Consider the following 14,928-nt stretch of genomic DNA (forward strand, 5'->3'; position numbering starts at 1 on the left):
AAATTATATCACATGAATTATCCCCCTACGGAAAGCTGTCTTTATCATCCATTTTTTGTTATTTTAAAAGACAAGCTTGATTTATGTTATCATCAATTGGTCAACGGCGGACGGTATAAATAATCTTTAAAAATGTAATAGCTAAACAGATAACTGTAACGATACACTATTACAAAGTCCAAAAGCGAATCATGTATTTCTTTTTAGGCATTTGATTTTAAATAAGACTGATGGAACAAAAATACAATTATTTTGCCGTCTAAAAAATTCATCAGAAATATATTTGTATTGTCTGATGAAAGTAATTACACGTTATAGTTCCCTGGATAGTTCATAATATCACATATACACGTATATACCTTCAAATTGCTGTTGTTTTTTCTTCAAAATCACGACTGGTCATACAGTCAAAAAATCTGAAATCGCTTCTAGAATACAGTCAGTTTTAGACTGATCGTACAGTAATTTATTTTGGGATCCTCAAGCAAAACATATTTTTTTATGGGAAATACGAACATTCTACTTAAATACGAAAAGAACATTGAAACAGTATATATTTAACTGTAAACTGATGCAAATATTTGCAATAAAAGATTATTTGCTTTGTACTACGAGAGCAAAATTGTCCATCGATTTCACTTTTTTCTACCAAGTTGATGTGATGCACACGTATATTTTATATTCTAATGCATGTTTTTGTTACAGTTACTCATATTTATGATGCTATATAATACCTTGAAGATGTTCAAAGCACTTTGTAGATATAGGAGTAAACAAATGATGAGAAAAGTTACCGTAGGCAAAACCGTATTGTTAGCCAGTTGGAAATCATCGCTTCGAAAATCGCGACTTCCGGATAGCGTTCAGAATAGTATCTACACTGTGTTATCGTCACGTAAATAACGACACAGGCATAGCCTATATTATCATGTTTTATTTAAGATTCATGCAATTCATTTTCACATTGACTGAATCGTTATATGTTGTCCCAAGTGTAAGCAACGACCCAGGCTGTGTGAAAATAAACACAATTATTTTTGTCATTCACTTATCGTCACGTAAATAACGACACAGGCATATCATAAATTATCATGTTTTATTTGTCACGTAAATAACGACACAGGCATAGCCTATACTATCATGTTTTATTTAAGATTCATCCAAGCCATTTTCACATTGACTGAATCGTTATATGTTGTCCCAAGTGTAAGCAACGACCCAGGCCGTGTGAAAATAAACACAATCATTTTTGTCATTCACTTATCGTCACATAAATAACGATACAGGCATAGCCTATATTATCTTGTTTTATTTAAGATTTAACGACACAGGAGGCCCTATGAAAATGAATAAAAAAAATCTACAGAATGCATGAATTATTTTGATTTTTAGGTAAACTTTATTCTATTAGTGGAATCTATTTCGAGTGACTGTATCTGTATTGTCTATCTTCTGCCAATCTAGGCACACCTCCACAATAGGAGTAAAAAGTCAACTATATATAAAAAAGCAAAAACGATCACACTATAGACAACTTTCGAGTTCGATGCATTTCCGTCAAAAACTCTGGTTTTAGTGAACGTCATTTGTGCGTTTAGGGGCGTCGTCACTTCCATTTCAATGTTGAGCGAGTGGTTGGAAAACTATAATTCTAGTAAGAATTATACGACAAATTGAATTCTCAAAATTGACAATCAGCATTGATGTCATTAGGGAATTGTCATTAAGTACATACAGAACAACCATTATTTCTAGTTTATCCTGCACAATGACGATCACCAAGACGCTTGATGAACGTAAATAGTGCAGGGATACAGGCGACCCCCTCTATCTGGTAAATGACGTCATAAATGCGCGTATTATTGACGAGTTTTTTCCGGTGACGGATGAACTCGAAAGTGGTCTATTGAATTATAATATACAGTTTTATCACAATAGCCTATATTATCATGTTTTATTTAAGATTTAACGACACATTTTTACACAATGAAGTTCATGACAAGTGAAGAAAAATTCAAAACGTTATATTGATACCAGTTCATGTTTAAGATACTTTTGATACCTTTCCTTCTTTTACAAAAAATCATCTTACAACAGATAACATACTTTTAAGCAGGTTCTAAATTCCCGCGATTTCGCGGGTATGTTCTAGTAAATATATAACAGAGGAAAATACATGTGAAGAACAGAACAGTGTTTTTCTTCCCCCTCACTTTAGTACATTCCCAATAAAAAATGTGTGTTGTTAGAAAAAGTACGCAGAACTTCTACTTCTACTTCTATATGGTTAATCTGCAGCAAGAAGAGTTTCTTTCAACTGCAATTATATTATATTCCGGCGGAACAAAACTATCCATACCCACAGCATGTGTATGCACCTGTCGCGTTAGGGGCCTTTCGTTCAGTAGTTATCGTTTATTCATAGCCATAGGTATTTTTCCGTGTGTATATTATACAAATCAGATCGGTAGTTTTACTGTTTGAATTGTGTACACTAGAAATGTTGGAAAGATTATATAAAAAAAATATTATACAATGTAACTTATATTTACCCCTCTGATATAAAAGGGATATTTATAACATTGAGGGGTTGTTCCCAACCTATTTATGACTTGTCTCACATACATATATTACATTTAATTATTTAATCAAGTGGTGAACAAGGAAAAAAAACCACTTAATAAATTAAAGAAATGTCAGAGTACAAGTGACAAATCAAGTTTTGATATGTCAGAACCTACAATGTTATATTTACAAAAAAAACCAATTAAAATCGCTATACTTTTCAAGCTTCGCCTAAAAAATTTGCAAATTAAATTTTTATTTTTTTGTTAAAATTTTCAAATCGCAACGCTCGTCGCAATTTTTGCAGTTAAAAATCCTTAGAACAAGAAATTAATTTGCTGTGGCCTAAGGTTATCTATTTGGTAGGTAGAAAAGAATTAAAACCTCAAATTAAAAAAAAAATGATGCATATGTTTTTTTTTTTATAACAAAATGGATAGTTTTCATTATTAAACTTATGTACTTATAATTTTTTTCTGACTAAAATTCTTTAATTTGACCGCATCTAGAAGTTTTTTTTTAATTGCTTGTTTCCAGAAGCAATTCTCTGACATATTTTCCGTATGCAAATTGACCTTAACGCGAACCTCGTAAAAATCCGGTGATCGCAATACTCATGGATTTGTCACTGAAATAAACTATTATCTGATTGTACATGTAAAACACGTGCTCAATATCCATGATTCTTTGTTGATTGTTGACGCCAGACGCGCGTTTCGTCTATAAAGTACTCATCAGTGACGCTCAAATGCTAAAAGTTAAAAAAAGTTAAATAAAGTTTGAATTTGAAGAGCATTGAGGACTAAAATGTCTAAAAGAGAGGCAAACATTTTCCATGTTTTCACATTATTAATGGAAACTATGGTGTTTAAATTACGTTCAATTTTAAGTTATTTTGTGGAATAAAAGGACAGATTATTTATTTCCTGCACTCTGCGCTGTTGAAGCATGATGTTTCATTTTTATTAGTATTGTCAACGGTTAACCGGATAACCGAATACCAAAAAGTTAAACGCTAACACGGTAAACCGGACTTTTTTCAATTTTAATATGTTTGGCTTTAAATTGAAATATCTTTTTTAACTCATCGGTGATCTATATTTTTTTATTATAATTTTCAAATAAGCTGTACTTAAACTAAACTACTGTAAACTTTGAGCAATTTCTGTAATTAAATTCTTTTTTTCATTTCGATATTACCTCTATTGCTCCTATTAGTTCAACAGAAAAATAAGTACCTCTACAAAAATGTATACTTCTTTCAAATGCAGATTGTGAGCGTAAATGAACGGTGACCCCATATATTTATTTTTTATTAAGCATAAAATAAAGTTCATTTAAGAAAAATATAGTGAAATCCTATATCAATTTAAAAAAAGTAGATTTAGACCCGCGAGCCCCCTTTGAAGACTTGCCGAGTTATTTATTTTCAAAACATCGTAATTCAGGTTATTTATGTTCAAACTACCCCATAACAAATAATTTATTTTTGTAATTATCAAGGTTGTTTTTCACAGCTGGAGTTACTATGATCTTTCGTATATTTACAATGGCTATTATTTCTGTATCAAGGTCACAAATAATATTAAGAACACACACATACATCAATACCGTACATATCAACCTACACTACAAAAGTAAAAAAAGTCGGTAAAGACCGGTTTTATCTGAATTTGCATGAATTTTTACTCGACATTCTTTATTTGTCTGAATTATTGTCAAAAATTCTTACCATAGTATGAATTTGTCTAATAAGCCTGATCAGGTTCTTGATTTTTCTAGACAAGTGTCTTGACAGTATGAACATTGTTTAAAAAAATTCTCGACACATCCTGAATCATCTGATAAGTGTCTGGATTAGTCTCAACCAATTCTTGACTGTCTTAAATTTGTCTTGATCAGTCTTGATATATTCTTGACATTCTTGATAATGTGGGAATATGGCTTGACACATTCTTGACAGTCTTTAAGGTGTCTTAATATATCTCGACATATTCTTGAGAATCTTATATATGTCTTTATACTATCTCAATAGTATAAATTTCGCCTGAAATGTGTACAGACTCATTCTGCAGTGTTTATTTATGCTCTATGGCTTTTATATACTCCCTTTTTTGTTGCTAAACTAGTTTTTGAAGAACCAAGGATTAATTTTGTATAGTAAGATACCCTTTGGGTGCACCTAAATTGGAATACCCTGAGTACCCCCCCCCCCCCCCCCCCCCCCGCCATTTGTTTAATTTTGATTAATTTTTTTATTAAATCTTGAATTACTTGTTTTCATTTGGAATAGGTGTCAAAATTGTGGACAAACAACATTTAGATTTTTGCCGTTCGCAAAACTGCCAGGCAAAGCTTTACTAAAATAGGTGACTTGATGCAGATTTAAAATGTGACATGTGTCTCTTTTCGACCAAACAATTCAACTTTTGCGGTTGTGTGGCTAAAAAAGCGGCTTTCGTTTAGGTCAAAGAACTTGTTTCTATCTTGATTAATTTTTTAGAACCCAAAACATTTTTTTTTCAAAATTAAGTGTTGAATTTCATATATATTTTTTTTTTATCAAAAATAGATACTTATGATCACTCACTCCTGAAAAGAGAGTCTATCTATATTATACATGTCTGTTAACAATCAATGTCATAAGACCAATCATTTCTATAGAATTCATTTATGGGACCCATTATAAATACAGTTTTTATACGAACGCAAAAAATTGTTAAGATCGTATTATTTGTATGATGTCGTCGTCTGCGTCGTCGTCTGTGTCATACGAACACATTTGATGTCCGGACAATAACTTTACGTGAATGGATCTCTTAAAAATTTATGAAGAAGGTGCAACTCCTTAACAGGACTGTTTTGATTGATTTTGTTTATGATGGTCCAAAGCGTTTAGGAAAAAAGAGGTCCAAAAGGGGCCCAAAACAAGCATTTTTCTACTTTCAGGATAACAACTTAAATTATTGCTCTGAAGTTGTACCACAATGTTAAATACCACAAGTATAATGTCTGAATTCATTTTGGGGGTTATGGTGCCAACAGTTTTAGAATTAATGGCCCAAAGGAGGCCAAACACGGATTTTTGTAGTTTCTGGACAATAACTTGTGTGTAAGTGTATTGATTTCTCTGACATTGTACCACACAGTTCCAAATCATAAAAAGAAGGCTATGATTGATTTATGGGGTTAGTGCCCCATTCATGCAGGAAAAAGGGGCCAAAAAGGGCTAGAAACAAGCATTTTTCTAGTAGCAAGACAATAACTTGTGTTTACGTGTATGTATGGATCTCTCTGAAATTGTACTACAAGGTTCCATTCATTACAATGCATAGACTGTGATCAAGTTTTGGGGGTAATTTCTCCAAGGGAAGATTCAAATTGATTGGGGTCAAATTTTGTTTAAGGGGATCAATTGGTTTTTTTTTCAAAAATTCTCAAATTTCAAATGTTTGTGAAAAGAAATTTTTAATTGTTCAGTATTTCGTAATAGATTTGAAAGATCTTGACAATTGTTTTGTGTCAGAAACCTATACTTTGACAAAAATTTGATCACATTCCAAATTCAGAGCTGTATCAAGCTTGAATGTTGTGTCCATACTTGCCCAAATTGTTGAGGTTTCGATCACTGCGGTCGTATAAAGCTGCGCCCTGCGGAGCATCTGGTTATAATTATTTCAGGAGTAGATTATAATTTTCTTTTAATCTTTGTTAAATTATTCAATTTGCTCTTATGTTAGAATAATTAACTTCATAGTATTGATGAAGAAAATCCATCTTAATTCATTTTTTAATTAAATAATGATTTTCATTTTCATCTCATGTATTAACAAACTTTTTAAATTGTAATGGCATGGTCTGTCATAAGTTGTATGGATAATTACAGGTAAATCAGTAATTTTCCATAGGACGGTTATGTGCTCCCTTGGGTGCAGAAAACCTTAATTTTATGGGGAACATCCTGTCCATGTGTAATACTTAATATATATTTCAACAAATGACAATTTTAAATATTAAAATACACAAATTTTCTGCTGTACAATCAAGGATTTGTATTGTAAGACTATACAAATACTTTGAAAATTTAGAATACCATTATATGTTGCTATTTATAAAAACCACATTTTAGTACAATTATTATTTACCATATTAACATTGAATATTATGAATGTAGAATGAAAGATGTCTACAGATTGAAATCGGTTTTAATTATTTAGTAATTATTTATAAGATTTAAAAAAATCAAATTTTGTAATTAATCAATATACCTACATTTTTATTGTTAATACTTTAGATTCCATAGCCATATTTGTATTTGTAAAAATATTTATATTCCCAAATTTTCAATTATTTTACATGTCCAACTTTTATTGTTGTTGTAACAAGTTTAACTTGAAACAACAGTATATTATATAAAGAGAAATAAAGATTAAAGTTATATTATGAATATTGGTCATGATTTCTAAAACTCAGAATTGTTTAATATATTTAAGACACAAACAAAATGTTCAGAATATGTCAAGCCATACAGAGAAAAACATAAGAATGTCGAGAACATCTCGAGACATTTCAAGACAGTATTCAAATGTCAAGAAATTTTAAGACCATACTCAGAATGTCGAGAATATGATAATTTCATACAAATTTAATATTAATGTGAATTTTTCAAGAAAAATCAAGACAATAGTCATAAATTCATGCAAATTAAGAAAAAAACCAACACGTGTACACGGAGAAATTACATAAAAAACCGAGTTTACTTGTTTTTGGCTCCGCCATATGTTGGGATCGCCGTAACTGCAATTACGATGATCAGTTTAACACAAGGGATATTTAGAATCGTCTCTTGTCATTCTTACTACGATTTTTGTTGGCTCTTTCTTAATCTTACTTTTGTTTGGTCCTAAAATGATTGATGGATTGTTGGTTGTTGATTTAAATCAGTAAAACAAAATATCTAATTGATAATTGTCTAGAACATTTTCTGTAAGCCAATAAAACTTGAATTAAAAATTATACATTAGAATTAATACTGTACCTAACAGCATTTGTGTTGTCACTTCAGAACTCATTATAGTAGAAGCAGTTTCCGGAGTTATAGGATCAATTGTGCAGTTAAAATGTCCATACAATGCTGCTGATGGAAATAATATTGTCTGGAGTATAAAAAATGGCACTGCAACAATCGGATCAAATGTAAACCCAGCTTTACCATCTGATTTAAAATCCAGATTAACAGTCACAGGTGATCATGCTGCAGGAGAATACCATCTGAGTATATCAGATGTCAGGGAGAGTGATGCAGGGACTTATACGTGTATATTGTCTGGTACAGTTGGTGTTACTACACTACAACTTAATGTTATAAGTAGGTATAATTATATATATTCTTTATTTTTGCATCACTCTTGTAATATACTGTCCGACTTTAGAAACGCAACACTAGATTATTGTTTTGTTACTTTTGAATGAATGTGTCACCGTCAAAAGCAATGACTGCCTGTTACTAACGCCAAAATGATTGTCCGAATGGTCAACAAATTCTGTCTGACATGATTTGGGTTCTGTTTATGAGCTTCTGATTTAGCATTTGTTCAACCCATTAATTGGTTTTTGCAATTATGCGGTTGGAACTTGAGGGCTCTAAATGTTTTCCTTCAGTCGATTTTTTGTAATGAAGTTGATGGGAAATATTTATGGAATGAATCTGTTCGCAATGGCATTCGGCAATTTGATTAGCAGCTGACGTTGCGGCCGTAAACATGTCTGGCAAATGACGTTACATAATCAAATATTGTTAAGTTTTATTGTCACTACACGTTGATCTGTTCATTAATGGCCAGCAACAAATCTTGTCTACTTGTATCGTTGTCGAAAGGACAGTACGACGAGTTTTTGAAGTCATACAGTATGATTGCAGCACGTTTGTGTTTTCCTGTTTGCAGTATTCTTAAGGGCTGATTCGGTTATTTATTTCTCAGTCTTGGCAATATGGAGATGCAACATTTTTTAACTGATTTAAGTGTGGCAGAGAATTGAAAGAACTGTTTCACAAAGCAAAAAAACTGAAACAATCTTTCATGGGTCCCAAGTTTCGCTTTAAGAAATTCGTTCGACTTAAAAAATTTGGTATGTTCAATAACCACTGGTAAGTCAGATTTAGATTTTTTGCAAAGTGAAAGAAGTATGGTAAGCATGAAAAGTAGTTGTAAGAGAATCAAACAACATTTGGTAAAAAAAATCAACAAAATGAGTGTTGCATTTTTAAAGTCGTTCAGTATACATACATGTCTAGACAATTCTGTAACAATATATAATAGTAAAAGGAAAGGGAATTTGCTCTCAAGACTAGTTGAGATAAAGCTAAAATATATTGACATGCATTTTCACGAATCATGTTACTATAAAATTATAAACATTGGGTATATAACAAATATAGTGAAACAACTCCACTAAAGGCCTTTGGGCTACATCGATTAACAGATCAAATAGCACATGAATAAATTATACATACTGGAAAGGTGATATAGTAAATTCATAGACATCGTTCTCAACTGAGGCAAGGGGGACAATGCTTTTCGAGGGGTTATAAGTTGTTTTATCAACTTCTCATGATGAACTGTAATAGAGTGTCAACTATGATTTGTGATCACATAACTCTAAATCAGATATATCAGGTGCTGTATATGTGCTGTATACAATCTGACACAAGTCGTAGCTCAAGTATGATTCTTAATTGATTTGAAAATTGTTTTGATAGAAAGTACAAAACTACCGAACTCCAACGAAATTTCTAAACGAAAAGTTAGTACTCGAACGGCGAAATTAAACGCCCAAACACATGAAAGAATGGATAACAACTGTCGTATTCCTAACTTGGTACAGATATTTTTGTTATGTAGGAATGGTGGGTTAAACCTGATTTTATATTTTGCTCAACCTCTCACTTGTATGACAATGACATACAATCTATTATATTGACAACGTTATGTGAACAAAACAAACAAACGTAACGGGTAAAAATGTCAAAAATAGTCGACACTGTGTTATAATCCTAATCTCTATAAAAGTAACAAATACATAACAAGGAACATTCTTATACATTTCACAATAAAGATATACTCTGAGGAATAATTGTGATATAGATATATTTACAAATGAATTATGTCCTTGTACCAATAATGAAGTGTAGTAAATGTTTTGACTAGATTGTGAAATCGAAAACCCTGATGCAACAATTTTTCAGTAATACAGAGATTTATTTCTTTGAAATCGAACACGTTGTTATATACACGAGCGAATCAAACAAGTTGAGATATATACACACCATAAGATGGGGACAAGGGAACGTCACCATCTAAAAATGGGTAATTAACAATAGGAAATGAAAAATCATCTCTTTTATTATACATTTTGGTATTGAGCTTCCCGTTCAAGATATAGATATCACGATCCAGGAAAGGGCATTGTGCATTGCCAGGTCACCAGGAAAAACCTCTTGACTGTATATCCTGAAGTCGTCATTATTGAGATAAAGTTCGGAATGGAAATGGGGAATGATTCAACATATCATCTAAATATCTAAAAGTGTTATTAAATTTTTGAATCATATGCTGTTTCGATGGGTCTTTGCTGATTTTAGTCATAAATTGTAAATCATAACAATACAAAAGCAGGTCCGCAATTAGTGGTGCAAACTTAATTCTGATAGGAATTCCGACCTGACGATATACGGAATCTCCAAAACAAACAAATGATATCTAGTAACAATCCAAGGACAGTTATAGTATTAAAACATAGTTCTTTTGTTTGTTGCTACTAAAAATTGATCTAAAAGAGTTTGGATATATTTCGCATTCCGACTTTTTAAATGCCCATTTAATCAGGTATGAGTTTTTTTTTTAAAGAATTATGAGGCAAAGTGGTTTATAGGATAGAAAAATGAAAAACTTTGGACAGATTCGAAATAACCAATAAAAAAAGAATTGAGAATGGAACTGGGTAATGTGTCAAAAAGTCAACAACCCGACCACAGCTAGAGCAGAAATCAGCCGAAGGCCACCAATGCAGCGAGAAACTTCCGCACCCGGAGGTGTGCTTCAGTTGGCCCCTAAACAAATATGTATAACAAGTCTTTGATAATGAACGTCATACTTAACTCCGAATTATACAAAAGAGACTAAAATTAAAAATCATACAAGACTAATAAAGGCCAGAGGCTCCTGACTTGGGACAGGCGCAAAAATGCGGCGGGTTTAAACATGTTTTTAAACCCTCCCCTATACATATAGCTTATGTAGAAAAAACAAATGCACAACAATTCGAACAATAAAACTCAGTTTAAGTGAAGTTCGACTCTGATGTCAAAATATGTAACAAAAGAAAATAAACAAAATGACAATAATACATATATAACAAAAGACTACTAGCAACTACTGACATGCCAGCGCCAGACCTCAATTAAACCGATTGAAAGATTATGTCTTCATCATATACATATCAAGCACAATCTCTCCCGTTAGGGGTTTAGTATCATACCATCATAAAATATATGAGAAGAGTCTGAACATAACCCGTGTGAAGTCAACAGCTGGTTTTAGAATAACTGTTTTTAATTCTGATATAAGTGAATCAACGTTAAAGCCAAAATATGCAATCTTTAATGACCTGACAGCAGTATCGTAACTATATCCCTTCTTAATATGTCTATTTAAAGGTTTTGTTAGCTTTTGATGTGAATACTGACAATTTTGTGCTTTATAAAAGTTATTACCATAAAAGATTGGGTTTGAAATTCCTTAACGTATAATATGTCTGCAGATTGAGTTATATTTACGAATGATGTCCTTGTACCGATGATAAATTTAGTAAATGTTTTGACTCGTTTGTGATATCGAAATCCTGGTGTAATAATTTTTCAGTAATACATAAAGTTCTCTCGCTAAAAAAAAATCGTCGTCACAAACACCACGAGCGAATCGTACAAGTTGATATATATAATCACCATACGATTTTGACGAGAGAACGTCATCATCTAAACATGGATGATTAAATAATTAGCAAAGGTACAAGGATTATAATTCAATACGCCAGACGCGCGTTTCGTCTACATAAGACTCATCAGTGACGCTCATATCGAAATAGTTGTAAAGTCAAACAAGTTCAAAGTTGAAGAGCATTGATGACCCAAAATTCCAAAAAGTTGTGCCAAATACGGCTAAGGTAATCTATTCCTGGGAAAAGAAAATCCTTAGTTTTTCGAATTATTCAAAGTTTTGTAACAGGAAATTTATAAAAATGACCACAAATTGATATTCCTGTCAACACCGAAGTGCTAACTACTCTACATGGCTGGTGATACCTTAAAGATAGGAAATGAAAAATCATCTCTTTTATCATAAATGTTTGTATAAAGCTTCCCGGTTTTTTATATAAAATATCAAGATCGAGGAAATGGCAGTGGTCATTGTCGGTATTATGTTTATTTAAAGTGAGTTCAACAGGATACATTTCTTTAGTGTACATACTGAAGTCGTCACTATCGAGAGACAATTTATCATACAAATATCTGAAAGCATTGTTAAATTTTTGTAAAAGATGTTGTTTCGATGGATCTTTGCTGATTTTAGTCATAAATTGTAACTCATAACAATACACAAAACAGGTCTGCAATATGTGGTGCACATCAAGTCTCCATTGGAATACCGATAATTTGACGATATACGGAATCTCCAAAGCGAACAAAAATATTATCTAGTAAAACATCCAAGGGCAGATATAGTATCAAAACATCTCCATGTTTCATTGTTTGTTGCTACTAAAAAATGACCTTAAAGAGTTTGAAAATATGTATTCGCATTCTGACTTATAAATGCCCAATTAATTAGGTGTGTGATTTTTTTCTTAATAAAAAAATGAGGCAAAGTGATATTATTAGTAGAAAAATCAAAGCTTTGAACAGATTCAAAATCACCAATATATGCATGGCATGATGCAATTTAACAAGTACTTCCAATGAGTTTTTGACACTACAAAAGTATTTAATTCCACTATTTTCAAAGGCCTTATTTGAATAACTTATTACCAGCTGTTTGATTGTACAAAGTGTACTAGTTAGTAGACTATATATTATATTACTTAATCAGATATACAAGGTATGCAATGTTACACAAGGGTGTTATGGAATATATAAAAAAGAAGATGTGATATGATTACCAATGAGACAACTGTCCACAAGAGACCAACATGACACATACATTAACAACTATAGGTCACCGTACAGCCTTCAACAATGAGCAAAGCCCATACCGCATAGCCAGCTATAAAAGGCCTCGATATGACAATGTAAAACAATTCAAACGAGAAAACTAACGGCCTTATTCATATAAAAAATGAACGAAAAACAAATATGTAACACATAGACAATCGACAACCACTGAATTACAGGCTCCTGACTTGGGACAGGCACATACATAAATACTGTGGCGGGGTTAAACATGTTAGCGGGTTCCGACCCTCCCCCTAACCTGGGACAGTGGTATAACAGTATAACATAAGAACGAACTATAACAATCAGTTGAAAAAGGCTGAACTCATCAGATGGATAAACATACAAGTAGACGTGACCAGGTACTTATACATCAAGACACAAAAGACACAATGAACAGATATGAGAGTACTCGCAGTTATCTGACAGCTAGTTCAAGGCCACTAACAACTAATAAAAAAATCATGCATCTACGACTAAAAAAGTATGTTTCTGTTAGGATTTAAAATTTCATTAGATGACTCTTCCTTAATACACACTTCCTTTTTACATTATGCAAGACCAACTTTCGAACCATCTTTATCATAAGATCTGCGACTTAACCTTTGAAGCATTGGTTTTTCTGCCGGATGAGAGAAATCAAGATATTAGCTTATTTGTAAATATTGTAGCAGAATGGAGGATTAATTTATTTTAATTTACGTTTTCTGATTGAGTTAAGCCTGCCAATTGATATTTTATCGTGTGTTTTTCTATGTTGTGATGTTATGCTATTGTTTCAGAAAAAAGGAGAAGGTTTGGTACCATTATAACGTTTAATCCAGCTGCAAATATTTGCACCTGTCCTAAGTCAGGAATCTGATGTACAGTAGTTGTCGTTTGTTTATGTAATTATACGTGTTTCTCGTTTCTCGTATTTTTTTTATGGATTAGACCATTGGTTTTCCCGTTTGAATGGTTTTACACTAGTAATTTTGGGGCCCTTTATAGTTTGTTGTTCGCTGTGAGCCGAGGCTCCGTGTTGAAGGCCGTACATCGACATATAGTGGTTTTAATTGTTATTTGGATGGAGAGTTGTCTCATTGACACTCACACCGTATCTTCCTTTATCTATTAATTCCCTTTTTAACTATGAAAGCTAAGTCATAACATATGATGCATATCTATTTGACTTTGGTAATTATAGTTATTTGTTTAGAAAATACATTTTTTTATATTCAGCAATTTATTCATCTTGTTTTGAAAAGTTGAAAAATATGATAACCAAATTTAAAAAAAACCGTTGAAATTTACAAATATTGTCATTATCAAAGTGTATCAAAGTGTCTGAGAGTCTGTTTACCAGTCCACTTGTGGAAAGCCGTGTTTTTCAATATTTTGGTAATTGCATCTGCCATATATCTGCAATTCCACGTATTTCTCCATATCATAACTGTATTGTATTTTAAGCTTCGTCGGCATCAATTGCTAATATGGTGGTCACACATTAAGTTTAATGGCGACACGTTAGTAGAGCCAGTAAACGGGTCTTTATTAACATCTCAATATTTTCTAAATCACAAAATTAATGCTGTCGGATATTATCACACAATACTGTTATCTCCATTCTAATGAAACTGACAGAAAACAACGTCAAATCATACATTTGAAATTTGTAATACGTAGTCTGTGCTTGCGCAAACATTTCCATAGCATCAATTGTGAATTGATGCCATGAAAATTGTTGACGTTTTCCAATCGAAATCGAATTGGAACGTTTCAAACAATGTTGAATTAAAATATAAAAAAGTTTGTATTTGGAAATTAGGTTATATATTTTGTTTACACTGTTTATTGATTTATTGACTTTTTTATAGTTGGCATCCATCGTCAATAAGTCAATAAGCTAGCAAAAGGTTTGGTCAGCATTCCCGAATCTCCAGCGGAATTGATTCTTCTTCAATAATATTGAACAAGTTAATTGAAGCTAGATATTTTCACATCCACTAATGCTGGAAACATTTGTAGATCTGTACAGTGTGGGTTATTCCATATAATAATATAAAATTAAAACCCTGACATTTAAATAGACATTATGCCTGGGACAAATTGATTCG

General features: G+C 32.1%; 1 protein-coding gene across 1 annotated transcript in view; it reads left to right on the forward strand.

Annotated features, from left to right (window-relative positions):
- The window catches only part of LOC139524494 (nephrin-like), a 68,060-nt gene that overhangs the window by 14,892 nt on the left and 38,240 nt on the right, over positions 1-14,928 (forward strand). Inside the window, exon 2 of the mRNA XM_071319290.1 lies at positions 7,631-7,933. Within this exon, the coding sequence (XP_071175391.1) occupies positions 7,631-7,933 (303 nt within the window). The remainder of the gene's footprint in view (positions 1-7,630; positions 7,934-14,928) is intronic.

Source organism: Mytilus edulis, chromosome 5 (genome assembly GCF_963676685.1).
Source record: "Mytilus edulis chromosome 5, xbMytEdul2.2, whole genome shotgun sequence".
In the NCBI taxonomy this organism is placed as follows: domain Eukaryota; kingdom Metazoa; phylum Mollusca; class Bivalvia; order Mytilida; family Mytilidae; genus Mytilus; species Mytilus edulis.